General features: G+C 40.0%; 1 protein-coding gene across 7 annotated transcripts in view; it reads right to left on the minus strand.

Annotated features, from left to right (window-relative positions):
• Positions 1-20,455, minus strand: part of Obsc (Obscurin) — a 35,816-nt gene that overhangs the window by 8,800 nt on the left and 6,561 nt on the right. For 2 of the 7 annotated variants that reach the window (XM_012490648.3, XM_086904322.1), the window contains exons 2-22: positions 20,136-20,245; positions 18,606-18,764; positions 15,577-15,699; positions 15,327-15,497; positions 14,158-14,239; positions 13,968-14,063; positions 11,110-11,202; positions 9,222-9,386; positions 9,000-9,137; positions 8,359-8,815; positions 8,066-8,263; positions 7,794-7,832; positions 6,653-6,898; positions 6,440-6,581; positions 5,955-6,346; positions 4,939-5,843; positions 4,283-4,862; positions 3,425-3,577; positions 2,714-2,818; positions 1,300-2,286; positions 213-615 (exon numbers count right to left, since the gene is read on the minus strand). In XM_012490648.3, the coding sequence (XP_012346102.2) occupies positions 213-615; positions 1,300-2,286; positions 2,714-2,818; positions 3,425-3,577; positions 4,283-4,862; positions 4,939-5,843; positions 5,955-6,346; positions 6,440-6,581; positions 6,653-6,898; positions 7,794-7,832; positions 8,066-8,263; positions 8,359-8,815; positions 9,000-9,137; positions 9,222-9,386; positions 11,110-11,202; positions 13,968-14,063; positions 14,158-14,239; positions 15,327-15,497; positions 15,577-15,699; positions 18,606-18,764; positions 20,136-20,245 (5,744 nt within the window). Of the gene's footprint in view, positions 1-212; positions 616-1,299; positions 2,302-2,713; positions 2,819-3,424; positions 3,578-4,282; positions 4,863-4,938; positions 5,844-5,954; positions 6,347-6,439; positions 6,582-6,652; positions 6,899-7,793; positions 7,833-8,065; positions 8,264-8,358; positions 8,816-8,999; positions 9,138-9,221; positions 9,387-11,109; positions 11,203-13,967; positions 14,064-14,157; positions 14,240-15,326; positions 15,498-15,576; positions 15,700-18,605; positions 18,765-20,135; positions 20,246-20,455 lie in introns of all 7 variants that reach the window. The other 5 variants (XM_086904323.1, XM_086904325.1, XM_086904324.1 and 2 more) reach the window with 5 other exon arrangements.

Raw genomic sequence — 20,455 nt, forward strand, 5'->3', positions numbered from 1 at the left:
AAATTTTGGATAAGTGTTCATAATTTAGTTATAACGTACCCAAAATTCCCAAGATTCTGAGGCAATAATGCAAAAGAAGGTAAGGATAAAATATACAATAATCGTGTATCGATACGATTAATCCTCGTCAATTTTTTTTTTTTTTTTTTCAGAAAAATATACAACTCGATTAATAACTCGATCTAATAGAAAGATACACAGATTAAGCATACCATGTAATGTCAGGAATAGGATCGGCGGTGAACATAGCCTTGAACTTGCCAGACTTTCCATTGGCAACATCCACGTCTTGCAAACTCTCGATGAACTTGGGCCTCCGAAGTTCATCCACGGTTTGAACGGTCAAATATCCCTCGGTCATGTCTTCCCCAAGTTTGTTGGAGAACGAGCACGTGTACACGCCTTCATCCTCGATGATTATCTTACTCAACTCCATTCTGAAATGTTCCCCGCTGCTTTCGATTCTCACGCGTTCTCCGCTTCGAAGAGGCTTCCCATCTTTGAACCATTTGGCGTCCGCCCTTGGCAAACTCGTCGCCTCGACTTCGAACAGGATCGTCTGGGTTTCGTACACCGTTTTATCGGCGAGCGTCGTCTTGATGATGTGAGGAGGCGCTAATCGGAAAACAATCGGAGATCAGAAACCTTTCCGAATGGTGAAACGGATTGGTGAATTGTGTGTGGAGTGATCTAAACGTTCGTTTCTCTCTTTGCCGTGCATCTCTTTGCGCTTGCCACTGCTTTGTTATTTTATTTCAAGTTAACTTTATTCCAAATGCTAGACAATTTTTTTTCTATCTTTGATCATATGGTATATGTATATTTTTTTTGATTTTTCGAAATTGTCTAGCATTTTTGAAATTGTCGGCTCACCTCGATGAAAACGAAGAAGATCGCTCTGGCCAGATTTCGACTGATCATTTTTACACTACAAACGATACAGGTTTTTGGACTTGAAGCGATAACAAAATTTAATTATTTTAACGCAATTGATTGTCTCGTTCTTTCAACAAATTCAAAGTAACAGAGAGATATCAAACGAGAACGATTAAACTTTGTTACACGCCTCATCGCGTTGTTAAAGCAAAAGCAATACAAACGATGATACGATATGATTATTACGAAATTTGAAATTGCTTACGAACAGGCAAAACAAAGAACGGGAAAGCAGAGGATCATGCATGCATCATTCTCGAAGCGAGAGAAAAATCGTTCGTCAAAGAACTCTGGGAATAATATCATCGATCTTAGATCCTGCAAGAACAGATTCGTTCTTTGCGGTCGATGGAGCGATCGTACCTGATTCCTCGGGTGATTCCTTTTCAAGGATATCAGCTTTGGATGATTCCTTTTCAAGGAAATCAGCTTTGGATGGTTCCTTTTCAAGGAAATCAGCTTTGGATGGTTCCTTTCCAAGGGTATTATCCCTGGATTGCTCCTTTTCAAGGATATCGTCCAAAACGCTGCGCTGTCGTTTGACGCGATCTAGAAGAGCCTCGAGCTCTTCGTCCACCTCCTCCTTGCCATCGAAACCATCCTTCGACTCGGTTTCCTCCGATTTTCCCAACATTTTCCTCGCCTCGACCGAGGAAAAATCCTCCGTTCTCTCGATTCTCGAGCTCTGCCTCGAGATACCATTTTGCACGGAGGCACGACGCTCCTCCAAGTTTATCTCGACAACCTTCTCCGCCGTCGAGATCGAGTTCACCCGTTCGATCTTTCGCTTGGTCAACTTGATCGTATCCTCGATCGTAGGAGACATCCTCGATCCCTCCGAGTCAACGGATGACTTATTCCTCAAAGCATCGCCGTTTCGTTGATTCGATCTCACCGATTCTTCCAACGATCGTTCCTCGGCGATCGTTTCGGTGATCAAGCAAGCTCTGTGAGGTTTGTCCGACAAGATCTTTTCCTCGATCGGAGACCCGTTCCCGTTCAACTCCTCGTAAGATCCGTTCACCAACTTGGGATCCTCGGACAATTCAGCGTAGCGGTGAACGTCTTCGGCGCTGATATCTCTCGAAATCGCCTTCATGGTCGACTCGTCGTCCGAAACGGAGACGATCGACACTCCGCGATTCACCTGAAGCCTCGATCTGTTATCCTGCTCGCTGCTCTCCGAGAATTCCTCGATCAGGACACCGTTCTGCGGTTTCTGCACAGACTCCTCTTGGACGCTGTAGCTGTAGGTGGCGATCTCTTCGACGCCGCCTCCGTCCGTGTTCAACTCCTGGCACTCGACCTTTGTCGCGGTCATCTTGCTGATCGTGTGGCTCTCGTCGGGACCTGCGAACGCTTGTGCTGTCGTCACAATAGCTTTTTCTCTATTCGTATTTACCTATTCGACCGAGTTTCTATTTCTCCTCTGTTCGAAGATATTTTTTTTTTTAGCCACTCGAGAAAGCAAAAGTTGCTTTTCGACGAGACCAAGCCTCGTGGCGTCATTCTCGCTCTCGTGCTCGCGGATTTTGCGACTGACGTTGGAAAGTTCGAACTCGTAGCGGTGATTTCGATTTCAAAGAAATTTTTTTTTTTTTTTTTTTCAGTGAAAAATTGGAAAATCTTGCGTCGTCTTCGATCGCATCAAGGATAAAGCGAAACGAAAGAGTCGAAGGGTGAAATAATTTAATTCAGTCACAAAATTTCCGTTCACGACGATGATTGTGCGATAGATGCGAATTGCGAGACGTTGTTCAGCGTGCGTGAAATTTACCTGTTAGTATAGCCTCGTGGGTCGTTGTGGAGGCCACGGAGATCGTGATCGTGTCACCCTGGCCACGCGTTACTTGGACGTTTTGTTTCTCCAGTCTCACTCGACCTGAATTTATCAGATATGTGTTTTTGGGCTACGATCCTCTACCTCTACTCAGCCGTTGCATAATTATAGTTATAGGCAACGAGGCAAGGCTATTCGTGTCGTTTCTAATATCTTGCCTTGTGATCACTACTACATAGCGTTACGATGTTAAGCATTTACATTTATATCGCAAGGTGCGAATTACAAAAAAAAAAAAAAAAAAAAAGAAGATAAAAATTTTATCATGATAAGTTCGATGATAAGAAAAATAAATAGTGAAGCTTGCTTGCGTTTCAAATGTTTATGCTCAAACACAAAATCCTTCAAATTTGTTTCTTTTTTTTTTTTTTTTTTTTTACTCTTCTACGCTCCAATCAAAAAAGGAAAATAGAGCGATAAAAAAAATTGTTTGCTCGAAATCGTTTCAAAAATCTTACCAAAATCATTTGCGACGATCGCAGAACACGGATATTTAGAGAGCTTTCAAGCGTTTTAGCGTATAGAATAGATTAAAATAAAAGATCTTTCTTTCTCTTCCGTACGTATAATAACCCATATTCTCTCGTTATGCCCGTAGTGTTATTAAGTCGGATCAGTTCTTCATCGTTCCGTGGATCGTTAGATTACCTTCCGATCCGGATTCCTCCGCATATTCCTTCTTCGTTTCGATCTCCTTCTCCTCGATTTTCTGCAAATTCGTTTCCTCCTCCTCCACGCTGATCTTCTCGATCGTCTCCTTCGTCATCTCCATCTTTTCCTCCACGCTCTCTTCCGTTTTCGCTAAGGAATTCACACATTTTTGGGATACATTTTTCACAAACATGTATATAACGCGATGGAGAAAGGGGATACGATCAGCACATAGAAGTGACAATTGTACGTACAAATATCGTCGTTGAAAGAAATGGTTTTTTTTTTTTTTTCCATCGAGACAAAGACGAGAAAGAACACGAGAAAAACGAGCATGAGAATGTATAAGTAACAGAGGCAACAGAGAAAACGCGTCAGTGTCTGTGACGCGTTTTTTTTTTAAAGATTATGCTTTTAATCATCTCCAAAAACTGTACTCTCGAAAAAGAGTCACACGTGACGGGTAAGATTCTTGGTTAAATCAACGATTGTCCGTGAATCTTTGAACGAACAAAGGTAAACGATGAACAACGAAAAATCGAACATGAAACCGTACCTTTCATCTTCAGTACTTACTCAACGTTGATTATAAATCGAATCGAGTAAATCGACGACGATTTCGCTGGCAAGTTTATCATTAATTAAGTATCGTGTACGGGCACGTTAGACATTCGCCGAGCCGCTCCATCGATCGATCCTTCAAATTCTATCATCGATAAGATTCTGATGATCATCTTCTTCTACCGAGAAGAAGAAGAAGAAGAAGAAGAAGAAGACGAATAACGATAGAGCAGCCCAGCTAAATCGAACCCCGAATTTTTATTTCGTGATTAGAAAAATCGATTGGATCCTTACTCATTATCAACACTTTGCTCTTGCTGGTGACGAAGCCTAGCTCGTTCTCCGCCCGAACCTCGTAAATTCCCGCGTCCGAACCCTTCACTAAAGTAACAGTCAAGTCGTAGTTCTCTTGACGTTTGCTGTCCCTAGTTATTTTTATCCTCGCGTCCGCCGACACCTCCTGCCCATCCTTGTACCACTTCACTTGGGGATCCGGTGTACCGGCCACCTCGAAGATCAATTTCAACGTGTCGCCCTCTTTTATCCTTTGATCTGCCAGCTTTTTCAACAACCTCGGCCTGCTGTTGACGACCAGGGTGGAGCTGCTGTTCACCTCGCCGAATTCGTTCTTCAACTTGCACGTGTACTTCCCTTTCAACTCGGTCTTAGCTTCGGAAATGATGAGCGTGCAAGACTCCTCTTCTTCCTTCCGAACGAATTCTTTTCGCTTCTCCGTGATCTCCACGTCGTCGATGTACCAGTGAATGCTCGGCTGCGGGCAACCGTCGATCTCCACCTTGAACTCGATGTCTTTCGTCCCTTCGTTCACCGTGACGTCGTACATCTTAGTTTTGAATCGTGGCAGACCTTTCACCTGGAAAAAATAATGAAACGTTGTGACGAAACGATAATAAAATATCATTTCGAAACAATGATATGCTTTCGATTACCCGAATTCTGGTTTCATCGGTGACCACTCCGTGATCGGAGGAGATTTCCGCCTTGTAAAATCCTGCATCCTCGCTCACTACGTTGACGATCCTCAGAACGAACTTGTTACCCTCTTTCGCCATTTTTATATGATTATCCTCGACGACCAGTTCCCCGTCCCTGTACCATTTAACACTAGCAGGCATCACGGAATCGACCTCCACCGTTAACACGAGACCACCACCTTGATCGACTATTATCGGTTCGCCCAATCCCTTCCTGATCCTCGGCGGGCTCAACACTTTCAATTTCCATATCTCTGTCGTTTGATTCACCTCGTTTCGTGCCACGATCGAATAAGAGCCGGTGTCCTCTAGCCGAGCGTTCCTTATTGTCAGTTTATAAGTTTCGTTTCCCTCCTTCTCCACGCTTATCCGATTGTTCTCCTTAATTTCTTGCCCGTCCTTGTACCATTTAACTTCGGGCACGGGTGTCGCTTCTATCTCTACCGTCATCGTCAACGTTTCGTCGACTATACAGGTGGTGTCGGTTTGCCTCTTCGTGATCTTCGGCGCGGATTTTACGATCAACTCGATCTGCGTCGTATCCTCGCCCAACTCGTTCTTCGCCCTGATCGTGTAAACACCCGCGTCCTTAGCGGTCACGTTCTTGATCACCAACGACATGGACTCCTCGTCCTCCCACAGATACTTGTACTTTCCACCGGCCACGATCTCCTGCCCGTCTTTCGTCCACTTGATGTCCGGTTTCGGATAACCCCTGATTTGCAGTTCCAACATGGCTGATCCACCCGCGCTCACTTCCGAATGCCTCGCCTCTGAGCACAATTTCGGCCTCTCCGGATCTTTCAACAGTTGATTCACCGCCCCCTGAACTGTCAATTCAGCGCTGCAGCTGATGTTACCTACGATTTCAATTTTCTCATGAATTTTGATCGTTACAGGATATCGTAATATCGATCGATCGAAAAGTTATAAGGAGGCTATAAAGGCTGTGTCATCGGTATTTCAATTACCTGTACTCGTTTGGGCGACACAAGTATAGAGACCAGCATCCTCAGGTTTCACGTGTTGGAACACCAGAGCCAGGGTATCCTCGTTATCCTTGAACAACACTTTGAAACGTTCTTCAGGATCGAACGGTTTTCCATCGCGGAGCCAAGTGAATCGGGGCTCCATGCCCGGTTCGAGGAAGTCTTCGGGAAGGTATAACATTTTCTCATCCGACACCGTCACGGACGCCTCACAAGAAGCTTCCCCAAATTTATTTTTCGCGGTGCACGAATATTTTCCAGCGTCTTGCTTTTGAACGTCTTCCAATATCAATTCGTAGAAGCCTTTATCGCCTTGCTCCGTGACGATCTTCACGCGTGGATGGCTTGCATCGATCAAAACGTTGTCTTTATAGCTGTGCCGAAGAAAATTAAAAAGTACGATTTATTTTTCTAAAGTAGAGATTGTTGACAAAAGAAAAAGAAGAACGTGTTCCACGATAACTAACAATTTCATCTCAGGATTAGGATCTCCTTTCACTTTCACCATGAAACGTAGATAAGTGTTCTCCATGAGTTCTGTGTCCTTCAACCGAACCAAGAAGATCGGCGCATTGGCTTCCGCTCTTGCTTTCTTCTCCTCAGCAGTGACTGGATATCCAAGGAACAAATGTTAATTCAACAATATCCTTCGATTCGATACAAATTTCTAGTAAACTCACGTTGTTGCACGATGAGCTGAGCAGTGCATGTAGACTGGCCCTCGCTGTTCATAGCTCTAGCGATGTAGATGCCAGAATCCGATTCGAGCACGTTCTGAAGTGTAAGTCTGAACGTTTTTCCGGTCGCAGAGGCTGTCAGGCGATCTGCTAATCTGTCTTCCAACGGTTTATTGTCCTTTAACCATTGCACTCTTGTGGTCGAATCGGTGTACAATAGAGTACACTCGAAGACAGCCATTTCTCCAGCTACGTAAAGAAAGAATTTGAATGAAATTAGTAGAAAAATTAGTACGAATCTGAATGGAGCATCAATTGTTACTGTATATCTAAGTTCAAGAATTTTTATGAAATATACAAGAGTATAACAGATGATCTTTGTACAAATACGATTATACGATCAACAGAAATATTCTACAAGAGAATTCCAGAAAGACAATTCCAGGGGGTGTAACAGCGTCTAAAACTGAAGTAGTTGTTGCTGTTGTAATAATAATGTGGTACAGTTAAAAATACTTGACACATGATACTATGTACAAGAATAGAACTTTCCAATGTATGTAACAATGTTTAAAACTGAAATGAATCATGAATTTAATAAAGAAAGAGTAAAGGGGGGGGGGGAGAGGATATGTTCAAATCTACTATAATTGTAAAAATTGAAGTATACAGTAAGTGCTCAAGAATTTGATATTTATATTTTGTGATGGATGATGAAAAGCATGCCGTGTGTGCTTTTTCTAATCTAATCTTCTAAAGTGGTACTAAGTAACTAAGTAAAATAGTATACGAAAAAGAAGAATAGCAATCATCAAAGAAGCTACTTGAAAAAATAATTTGACGACACTAAAGCAGATTGTGTTAAATTGTCGAGTGTGCGAAGATAAATATAGAGAATATCGAAAATTAAAATAAATATGATCGTGTAAAGTGTGAGTACGTGAAGTGTGTTTTCGTATACACCTAGGATTAATATTAAAGCTTGACCAATAGCCTGGTAGAAGCGATTTTGCTTAGCTGGCTAGAAGAAAAAAATATAAGAAATAGATCATAGAAATATTCTTAACGATACGATTGACAGAAAAAAGAGAATATAGCAGTAGAGTGAATGATCAGAAAATAGACAAATCCTGTGTCACTTTACCTACGGCGTGTATCAATTCCACGTTATTTTCTGGTATCGCTAGAACAGTAAAAATGAATCATCTTATGTCACCTGATCGTGGAAACTTTGTTTTACTTCTAAACAGAGCCATTTACTGAGAAATTATCTGTGAATCGCAACAGATTCGACAGATTCATCTTTGAAAAATCAAAAATCAGAACCGAAGATTTTCTTCGCTTCTTCGTATTCGTATTCTTCGATTTTCTTTATTGGCTATTACAAACTAATCTTCTATTCATTCGATCACTTACGTTCAACGCTGGATCCCACGAGAGTCTTGACGAACACTGGCTTTCCTATTCCACCACCACCCTCGATCTTCGCCGTGCTCGTCCTGGTTTCTATCGAATTTCCAGCCTGGTAAGAGCTGGCTTCCATCTTCACCGCGCTGCTCGACGACTCCATGTAAGTAGACGTGCCAATCTGGCTGCTGGACACTGAAGAATATTCTTCAGAGATGAACGAAAAACAAATGCAAACAAATTATGAATAATACACGACAATTATAAAGCATTTTGTTTAAACGTTAAAAAATCAACTCTACCTTCGACAACTTTCGAAGAGCTGCTGAACCGACTGGCGGAATATCTTCGCGACATGTCCGCACCTTCTTCTTCAACCTTCGCTTGTTTCGAATCTGGATTATGACCCGGATTGTCCTTCCTCTTCTCCACCGTTTTTTCTTCCGGTCCCGGATTACCTCGAGCTTTCTCCGGCCCTGGATTCTCTTCCGCCTTCTTCGGTCCTGGATTCCCAGCCGCCTTTTGAGGATTAACCTTTTCTTCCTTCGTTTCTGCCACTTCTGTCAATTGTAGATCGTCCGCGGCGTGCTCGGCTAAAGCTACCACGTCACTCGCGTACTGTCGAATCTCTCTGAGCCAATAGGCCTTCACGGGATCTTTATGAGCTACCAGCGTGATTGGATAAGCAGGGCTAGTTGGATTGTGCAGTTCAAAAGAGCGTATGTCTCCTGGATGATCTTTCACCTCCACTTCTGGCAACTGAAATGCGATATTAGTTCCATAAATAACACTGTTTCTTCTTGTAAAATAGGGGATCGTGTTTTTTTTCGGTAGTGAAGAAATCTTTTATCAGGATGATATAATAGAATTCTAATTTTTGATCGGAAAAAAGGAAAATTTTTAACTTGATGATTGTATGTATGAAACGGAAGAAATCACTTACTCGAATAATGTCTTTTAGGACGAAGACAGATCTATCTTCCGATATCCGTCTGACTTTACAGACAAGTATGCGAGCTTTGAAGAGGAACAGATACCTTTCCTTGCTTTTACCGTCCTTGTCAATCACGGTATACCACTCCTGAACATACACACAATGTGTATACACACATATAAGTGTTTAAAGCATAATCACGATTGATTGATTGAATCCAAATATACTGACGTGCGTGAGCAATCTGCCAAGCTTGTGGATATTCCCTTTATACCCTTCGATATTACTTATGAATTTATTATCCGTCGCTCTATGGGGGATACCTAGCATCAACTCCAAAGCCTTTTGGAGGTCGTCGCAGTTTTCGCCTAGTCGGGTCGAATACTTCACCAGCTCCTGCGTAGAAAATAATCATTCGACATTTGTTCAAAATTTAATTTACAAAATTTTTCACCTTCCAATTGTGATCTTTACAACACTGGAGGATGAACAATTTTCAATTACGGTAAAATTAGAAGATATATTCGTAAGATATATATATATATATTTTTTGAATTTTTAAAAATTATAAGAAAATTCATGCAGGTGAAATTCTTGGCTTCGATATTTGGATATTTCACGAACGTACGAATGGACGCACAATTTTTTCTCTCCCTTTTTTTCGTTCAATAAATCTCACGTGCAATTTTTCTATGACAGGGAGGCGACGGGAAAGATAACGCGTCGCGAACATGACCCGTTTTTAGCTCGCTAAATCTGTACGGCGCCCACACACTCGTTCACACACTACGACCAAATTCTGCAGGCATTGCGAACCACACCACGACGAACTTTGTATCTTCCCTCGATCTATATATCCATCGTAACACGAAAGTGAAACGATCAGATCGAAAAGAAGTCGCGAAAATGAGATCTCGATCGATGGAAAGAAAATTTTTGATAAAACTTTTAACCTTTATTACCTTTCGATTCCACCTTTCTTAAGATAAATTGAAAAATTATTTAAAAATTTCGAAATCGAAAGAATTTTGAAAAGAGTCGTAACCTGAGCAAGTTCACGCTAATAAGTTTCGTTCCGTTTCGCCACTTCTCTCGTCATCTTTATGTTCCGGGCAACCGGCCCAGACTGATTTTGCGGCTAAGCCAAAGGTTTACAGGTAAGAAACCAGAGATCATATGTACCGAGCAATAACAACGATCGTCGTTATCGATCACGTGCAATCTATTTCTTCCGCCAACATTCTTCGCGATCCTCTCGCCTCGAGAATCGAGCATGGCCTCGGTCCGGTTGGGTCATCCACTTTCGTTTTATTTTGTTGACGAGCTCTTGTTTACGAAATTTCGGGGGTGGCAATAATTAATCTCGAGGAATCCGTTTTTCAAGGTGAACCGGGAAGTATTCTGGCGCCGAGCTAATTTTATCGTACAGAATGAAATTTCGCCACGGGTATATAGGTCACGTGAGTTGTTGTACGGGTCACGCCATTGGCGATGAAATTTTCAAATATACGCAATGTAAAAATATTCTTTCTCCCGTGGAGAACGTATCTTTTTTTAAGGAGGAGATAAATTTTAATTTTTGAATGAAAATTAGGGAACAGAAGAGAAATCGTCTCGCTGACACGTGACAAGACGTGAATTCACTTTCTATTCTATTGTTACGAAGAAAATAGAGGATGACAGCCGAGTTTTTTTGGCTCGAGGTTTTCTTTATTTCATCGTTTGTCAAAAAACGTGCGAGATGAATATAATTCAAGTGATATTATTACCGAAACTTTACGAATTCACCAATTGTTATTATTAATTGATAAATTCGTGCAACAATAATCAAATATCTATATATATATATATCGTTGTGCGAATGGATTGAAAGCGATTTCGTGGCGCATAATATCCGACGCCCTATTAAATTTCAGCGGCAACTCGACACGAAAATTAGCGACGCGGGTGGTTCGTGCACAACCGTCGTGCTGGAATGCTTTCAAAAGATATACGCCACGTTGTATTTCTGTCATAACACCCTTGAAATGTATTTTCGATCTGGATTCGCGGCACTGCATTAACAATTTTCCACGATCGGCCGTGAGATTTCGCAAAGAACTAGAAGAAAAGAGATTACCTTGAGCAGGAGCTGGTAGTCGTTTATGCGTTGTATCGGAAGCTTCAAGTGTTCCGATAGGCTTTTGTCGTCACGGAGAGTCTGGCTCAGTTCCTGCAACGAATTTTCGTTGAATTAATTTAAAAAGAAAAAAAAAAAAAAAATAGGGGAAAAATATTTTTCATCGTAAAAATTGTTTACGCGGATAAAATTTATTCCTCGCCGATTTGTTATTTTAAACGCGGTAATAAATGGTAATAAATTAAAGAGTTAGGAATTCGGAATTTAGAGATATATGTTTCCTTGGAGGAAGGAGTGGGAGGAATAGAAAGCCAACTGAAATTTGGCTACTGGAATTTCCTACAATAGAATAGCGAATTGTTTCAACGTTCGTAATTTGACACCAGGATGAAGAGACGCGTATTTTTGGACACGACTGGATGTTCCACTCGCAGCTATTTCCTATTCTATTAATTTAGATGAATCTGATACCGTGAATTGTCGCGACATATAAAGGAACATACGAACGAATTTTTAATTGACAAATTCAATTAATCCTCTCGACTCTTTAGCATCGAACGATACTCTGCAACTTACGTGCCTCCTGTATTCCAAGATTCCGAGTCACAACATCTGTCACAATTCTGTTACACAACTCTCACCAACCATTAGATCTATTAGATTAGAAATTTTCAAATTAATCTTCACAGAAACTGAAGAGAAACCAATAATGAAAACAACTTGATTGACATGTATACACAAATATTGGTAAAATAATGGAGCAGAGGAATTGGCATCTCCAAATGAAATTCCAATATACGGGGAAGAGATACCAAATGGAAACAATATTTGCGGATTATCGAAACGAAAAACGTTAAAGGAAGGAAGAAAAGAAGAAAACGATGGAGGGTTGGAAGGGTTGGCGCACCTTAGCGGAAGCGAAGGGAGGGTAAACACCGTTGTTCGTGTCGTTTCGAGTCGTTGGTTCGAAGAGGACACCGTGACTGATCCCAGACTGGACCCAGGTCTCTGCTCTTCCGCCGATTCTCTTCCTCTCGAGGGGGATCCACAGTCGGTGGTTACCGAAAAACACTAGTCGGGAGACCAATACGGCCACGGCTATACTTAGACGCCGGACGAACTCGTGGACTGACCACGCACAAAAACAACGTGTACAGTTCTATGATTTTGCTTCGCCACTGCCCTTTTCAGAAATAACAAAGAAAATGGAAAGGATTCGCGAAGATCTCGCCTATTTCCATACCGTCTCTTTCTTTTGATCCACAAATCAAGTTGTTTGATTTATTGTTTCTTTTTTTCTTTTCTTCACGAAAATATACAAGTATACGCTTTGATAAAAATTTATATTAAATTGATCCCAGATATAATATCTAGTTATTTTTATAACGATAGTTTATAATATAGTTTATAATTCTTTCTTCATTTTTAATTGAAGAGAACAAATTTATCGACGAGGTGAAAGAACTATACGTTAGATCGCCCGCAACTCTTATTTCTCAAACTTAATGGAAGATATATCCTGTATATCGTGGATATCAAACCTGATTTTGGACATGGTAATAAACGTAAATTGAATCCGAAGAGGACGCGTGAACGGAAATCGTAAATATAAGTAATCTACGAGAAGTTCTAATGCATCTAAAGACATCTCGCTTCGAAATTGGAGGTGTTTTCGTAATATCGCACGATCTAATTTTAATCTCATTAAATGAATACACGACACTTATATCTCGCGGTTATTTTTTGAGTCAACTTCCAGAAATAACGGGACGATCATGAAAAAAGCGAGCAATACAGTTACTATAGAAATAATAAAATGTTCTAATACGTATATCCGATCGCCTACGTTTTCGATCGGACCATCGTTTATCTTTTTGTTAATCCACTTTGTCCTGGCTAATTTTCTAAAACTTGAAAGATTCGCCTTCATTTTCAACATTAACTACAACGTATCATTTAAAAATGTTTTCTCGCAATTAAAAAGAAGAAGAAGAAGAAGAGGAGGAGGAGGAGGAGAAGAAATGGTCAAGAAAAAAATTCAGAAGCATCCCAATTTGAATTTGGAAGGAAGAATAGGGCACGATTCGAAGATCTATCGGGTACAGCTGAGACGGTTGGATCGTATGCTTCGTTTTTTCTGCGAGGAATGATTACGCTTGCCGCTGTCATCGCGTAATGACAGCAATCGTGACGTCGCCAACCGATAACGCGGCCGGCTTTCTTCCTTTTCTTTTCGTGGCACGCGTGTTGCCGCGAGACTATCGTGCATAAGAAAGAGGAACGAAAGATGTTCCGTCCGTCAAGAATAAACCAAGCTATTTCGAGGGCTGGACAGACGCCCGTTTACCCCCGCTTGTTACGTAATTGCGAAATTTCCTTCGATTCATGCAAACGGATCTCTCGGTCATGGAAAATCCTCCAAACGTTTCCCTCACCATTTGCCATCTTTTATATATGTATACAAATAATCGTTGAAAGAATAATTATCTTAAAAAGAAAAAAGAGAGTAAGGAAAAAAAAATGAAAAATGAAAAGCAAAATGAAAAACATAACGACAGGGTCTATTAATGATATATTTATAGCCTTATTAAAGGAGAATAGAGTTTAGTTCTTGAAATGCGTAGAATTATGTATAGAACAAGTTAAATTATCATATGAAAATTATGTTTGGAACAATCCCGCCACTTTATTATCGACGATTGGTGTCGAGATTCTAAACTACAAACACGATGGACAGAAATCTTTCTTACCATCCTGATGGTTTTACTCTGTTAGTAAAATATGAGTTAAAAATCAAGATAACTTTTTTTTTCTTCTTCTTCTTCTTCTTCTAATTATTACTCAATCAAGCGACTAACCTCAAAGTATTCTCGTACCACGTCGTTCATCTGGAGGAACTCCTGGGCCACCGGTTCGTCTCTGCAATAGGCCACGTGTTTGTCGAAGTCTCTTTCCTGTAACAAATGTCCGATTTAAAAAGATATTTTTTGAATGAAAATCTCTCTCAATGATGAATGAAATAAACATGATAAATTTTAACGAACTTACCAATCGCAGAAAAGTTTTTCCAAGCATTCGTGGTTGATCCGCGTAGTACTTAACACCCTCGATCAACACCCTGCCGAACGATCTAAGTAAGGTTCCGATTAATTTTCACGCTAAAAAAACACACCATGCCTACGTGCCGAAGACTGCATCCTTCGTGGTTTCATTTTTCTCCACGCGACACATTTAGGGGTGCAACATTTAAATAAGTTACGACCATTAATTTCTCGAATGAATTATTACGCCATTGTGACATTACGCATCTATGCTGATTATTAATCCACGTGAGTTATATTAAGAAAAATGGAAAGATCGTGAATTATGATTAATCAACATCGGGGGAGGCGAAACGTATTAAAACATATTTTATATTCTGCTTGAGGCACTAAAGGATAAAAATCGAAAACTTTTTATAATATGATCAGAGAGACAACCATTCAATGAAATCATTCTTCCTCGTATTAATTTATACGAAGCACTCTGCTTAAAAACATTTTAATCACATTTGCAATAAGTATAGCTTTATATCTTTCATTTTTAGTGAAATCATTCTTCTTTACATTCGTCTATTGTCCGACCATGAATGAAGTATTCCACTTAAGAATTGCAACACAGCTCTATAATAAATACCACTTTTTCTCTTTGAAAAGAATGAATTTATACTGTTACAGTCAATCGAAGCGTGCTCATAGAACGATGATATACGAGGATTTTTAAGCGATACTTTTGCTTTTGTATTAAACATATAGCGATATTAACACGAAACACACCATCACACAAAGTACGCCTCGTTATCGGACTTACTCACACATCATCATTTCGCTGAAGAGAGAATAACGTATTTGATGTGTATTTAATGTGTCGCGTATGTGTGTGTGCGTGCGTGCGCGTGTATGTACTTCCTTTTCTTTTTTTCTTTTTTTTCTTTCTCTCGTCTCGTTTCGTCTCGATTCCAATAAAGAAAAGTCTTATCGCGATTTTCTTTTTACGAACACAATTCGAATAACAACAAGTTGATTAAAATAACTCGTTGATCTATATCGCGAATTTGAGATTCGTTTTTGTACGTGAAAAAATAGTATTTTCTGTGCGAGGGGGTTTCTTTTTTTCTCGCGAATGTGTCGCAGTGAATTTTATTCTCCTCTCTAAATCCGTTCAGCGAGCATACGTACGTATTGTGGAAATCGGCGATCTGCTTCAGATTCGTGAATATGATGTCCTTGTTGTCGCGCACGATTCGTGGAACGTCCGGATTGTCGAGTGGTTTTAAGTAACGTTCAACGACCTGTTGAAGGTCTCTGCCAAATTCTTCCTCGGTCTCCACCAATTCTTTCACCACCGCCCTACGAGATGGCGACGATTAACGAACGGAACAAGGATTAGTATCGAGGGAGAAATGTTCCAACGAAAGAAATAGCTTACTCCCTTCGATACTGCGAGTCCTCTGGCCGGTGTCCAAGCGCCGACTCCTCGCTGAGGGCGGTTTGCATCAAGATGGACATGGGCAGCCATCCTTCCCTTGAGTCGACTGTACGAACGTACACTCTGTGGAAAAGAATATTTTTCTTGAAATAGATTCTCGTACCATCCTTTTCTTTGATATTCCAGATTAAAGTATATTCACGGTAAAAGTGCTTTGATGAAAAAATAAAAAGAAGAACAATTGAAGAAAGGAATAGTTTAATAGTTTATAAAAGGGGTAGTAGTTTTTATAAATGATTAAAAATTTGTTTCAAACGAATGAAATTATTGAAACGCATCGGGCTAATTATCCAGCGAGTTGTAAATTCGACGCAGATTCGGTCCAAGCATATATTTTCATCGCTTGCAATATAATTGGATCGCTTTAAATGGTACTGAGAAAATCAAGGTTTGAACTAGGGCCTTGACATAGACGCCAACAAATTTTGCGTTTTGTTGAATGAACCACGAATATGCATCCTGAATCCTGTCTTAGTCACTAAATTTAAATATAACTTTCCACACCGCCCACACGGCTCTATATCTATCTATTCTTTATAATGTGTATTTTAATTCGTAGAGAATATTCTCTAATTAATCATCATCCTCGTCGTAGACACGAGATTTCCAAACGGACTCTCTGCATATAAAATTGAATGCTTAGTAACGATGTATAATTATTCTAATTCTTCGCTTAAAAAGATCGAACATCCGTGGAAGACAAAATTTTTTCCACAGATTTATACCTTTATTGATTTATTTCGTATGAATACTTTTAATAAAAGGCACGATTCAAATAGAGAAGATGCTTCTTTCCCTTGATAATGAAGTAACAACACGTGTACACGATAAAATACTCGATTGTGCAAAATTTTGAAAAAAAAAAAAAGAAAGAAAAATTAAAATTATATCAGTCACCAATAATTTCTTACAAGTTCTGATCACCGATTTTATCAAAATGTTAGAAAATCCAACGGATACGATTGAAACACTTCACAATGTTAGACTGTAGTAAATAATTCGTAATCCATTGAACGAAATGTCTGCCAAAATGGCAAATCAAATTTTCAGCTTGAACCTCACCTTCACGCGAGTTTATTTTCAGAGCTGGCCGGTATTTCACCTTTCTTGGAATCAACCAAACCACGCCACGCGTTGTTCGTTGCATTATGCAATTGAAATTTATTTCGTCGCGACATTTAACGACGAACAGATAATATTTTTCTCAAAAATCATCGTATATATATATATATATCTTTGTATATGTATTCTCTTTCGATGAAATCATTATGTTGGAGCACAGACGGAGTAAACAGATTTTTTTCGAAACGACAATTCCTTCTCCTATTGATCATTTATTAGAACATTGTACGTCGACGTCGAACTTGTTCTGGCTGACGGCCAGTCACCATTTTAGACGTATTATCGTTTTTCAAGACGCTTATAAACGTTCCATCTTCGTTAACTTCGTCGTAAATCATCGTTATTTGTACGATTCAAGATATCAGCTGCGATTATACTAGCCTGTATCAAGTATAATATCAGGAATATCATCAAATAATATGGTTCGTTTGAAGAAGAGTTAAGATTTTATGGGTCAAGAATACTTTGGACGATTAATCATCCAATCATCCAATAATATTTCCACTCTAATATGAACTCTTGAGAGAAGTTGCAATTTTAAAAAATGGCTACGATTTGCAATCTTGCAATCATTGTTTTTTCAAACCGTGGAAATCGACGATTTTTCTATCTTTGCACCTCAAAATTCATTTGTCATTATTATTATGAGACATTTTTATTTCAAAATTTAATTTTGCGACACGAGAACTTTGAATCAACAGTAATGGCAAGGAAGCGGTCAAATGAAACGTTAAACGATTTTCAGCCTGTATGATAACCACTTGGACAAGCATTTTCGTGTAATTCCAGGGGAAATACGACGAGTTCATTGGCTCTGACGTTGCAATAATTCATATTTAATTCCCTCCACGTAAACGTTCATTTTGCTATGGATATTTCTCGTTCGATGAAGAATTTCCCGTTTCATGTTCTCGTCACCGACCAGTTTGATACTTTTCGTCGAGATTTACAGGCTGCTCGTTTCGTAAATGTACGAATTATGTCGCGCAAGTGATCGCATAAATGGGAGAGCAACGAGTTTCGCTTAGAATCTAATGAGCAGGGCTGTTGAAGAAACGTGATATATCGAACGAACCTGCACCTGTTCGGCGCGTATATTTCGACCGATGGTTCGAGGAAATGGCGATGACGCGTCCTTGGCGAAATCGAAATCGTTCCAAGTTCATTTCCGACGATTTTTCTGGAAAATTCTTCGTTTCAACAATCAAGATTCTGATTCTCCATTGTATCTTTTCGATCTCTCTCGTGGCTAAAGTTATCCTCAATGAACTATTCGTCAAAGATAGAACTTACAGTGTTATTAATAGAACGATACACAATTTGAACAAGTTCGTTTTACGTACAATATAAATTTATCGTCGACTCAATTTTTTCAAAAAGTTATTCTCCAACGATGCAATTTGAACAAGTTCGTTTTACATACAATATAAAGTCAACTCAATTTTTCCAAAAAGTTATCCTCCATGAACTATTCGTCAAAGATAGAACTTACAGTATTATTAATAGAACGATATACAATTTGAACAAACTCGTTTTACGTACAATATAAAGTCAATTTATCGTCGACTCAATTTTTCCAAAAAGTTATCCTCCATGAATTTGGAACTATTCGTCAAAGGTAGAACGATATACAATTTGAACAAGTTCGTTTTACGTACAATATAAAGTCAATTTATCGTCGATTCAATTTTTCCAAAAAGTTATCCTCCATGAATTTGGAACTATTCGTCAAAGATAGAACGATATAGAATTTGAACAAGTTCGTTTCACGTACAATATAAAGTCAATTTCTTTCCAAAATCGTCCAGTGACTCGTCGAGCGGCGCGCATTACCCGTGATACCTTACCTCTGCAAATTGGTGTCCGAGGGAGACCTCGAGACATCTCTAGCACGGGGATCTGCATGCTTTCGACGCGGTCGTACCGACAACTTGTGCCACGCGGCGGAATTGTCCAATACGTCTGCCACATCACCGATCTCCAGATCAGGATCCAATTTGATCTTCCTACAACATGGATCGGTTCAATCATCTTCCTCTCCTTCCCTCATTCCCCATCATTATCCATCGCTATCGACGCCGAGGCTTTCATGCAGACTAAACATCATTCCCCGCTAATCGAAGCGAGTTAGCGCGCGTCCCGTTAAAAGCGAGATGTTGCAGGGTCGTCAGGCAGCGGTTTTCGCGGTTTTTCTTTGTTACTTGCTCTTGGTTTGTTCAGCCTATTTATAGCGCAACAAGAAAAGATAAATTCAAGATCGCATTTCCACCACGTTCGAGCGGCTATTTTATCCTCCGTCTCCTTATTGTCGACAAAAATCGAGATTTTCCATTTGTCACGCGTTTGTTCACAAAACCACGCGCGCAAAAATATCGCCGCGAAAATAAGCAGAGGGAACAAGCTCGAGTCGAGACGATCCTTCACCGTTTGACACGAAGATTGAACGCGCACCTCCTCGTCTTATGCGTTCGAAATGCGTTCCTATTAATACGTGTGTCCGATGCGTATTTTTTTCGTTTTGCAAGTAAAATTCCCCAAATGCAATTTTCGAGTATTTCCTTCGATCTCTTTTTCTTCTCCAAAAATTAACGCACAGTAATTTTCAATATCAATTGTCAAGCTTTGCATAAGCTTTGGGTATCGGCAATAGTCTTCTCGCTGAGCTTGGATTAACAAAAGCATTTTCGTGGTGATTCCAATCCAATGCATGCAAGCAATTGTACAACTTAAGCCACTTAACCACTGTTAATCGGTTCCTCCTCGGTTTAATTAATTGGAACGAGGCAAAGAAGTTTATCCGAACGTGACAGATCGCACACGGTATCGGCATCGTTTGAACGCGTTAGACTCTATATACGACAAGCGGCGATGATTATTTTCGGCCGGGCGCACGTTGCGCACACGGAAATAGATTTTAAACGCGAACGAACGCAACGCGAAGTCAACGTTCCGAACGATCGCGCGAAATTTGTTTGGCCTCCGGATTTATGAAGCTGGAAGCAAGACTGGAAGTTTCTACTTGGCTGGATTTTGGCTGGATCGCAAAAAAAGTTTCACTTTCTTACGATTCTTATTTAAAACGCGATAGGATAATTTGACGAACGAAGAAGAAAGAGGAATAGAAAATTCAAAATTTTCGGTATATCCGATACGAGGAGATTTTAATCTTTCTCGCGCGGAAAGAAAAAAAGAAAAAAAAAATTTTCGTCCAGATATTTTCTCAAGATATTCGAGAAAGAATGTTTTCTAATCCTCGATTTCAGCAGAAGGTTATAATACGTTCTTTGAAGAATGTGGTGGGAGTAATTCGATCGAAAGGGTTAAGAGTTTGAAAAGGTGGAGAGAAAAAATGATTGGAAAAATTGTGAATTGCTTACTTGGCTGGATCGGCATATTCAAGGGCCTCGACTATATCGCCGATGCTCACGGAGAATCCATCGGTCTCGTTCTTGTAGTCCTTCACCACGATATAATTGTCCAATGATTTCTGCAACAGGCCAATTTCAAAGGATTTACGAAATGGGAACGAGCGTTTTCGTCGCTGATGAAACGATACGTTTCTGGTCTGCAAGATATCTCGAGGATTACGAAGGATATCTGTTCTCGATGGAAGAGTAAACTTTCGGCCGATCGACTCGACTCGAAATTATACGAGTCGTGGAGAACTCGTGGATATTTATAAAACGTACGATATCGT

This window comes from Apis florea, unplaced genomic scaffold, assembly GCF_048593485.1.
Source record: "Apis florea isolate Af1SG1 unplaced genomic scaffold, ASM4859348v1 contig_2350_pilon, whole genome shotgun sequence".
NCBI lineage: Eukaryota > Metazoa > Arthropoda > Insecta > Hymenoptera > Apidae > Apis > Apis florea.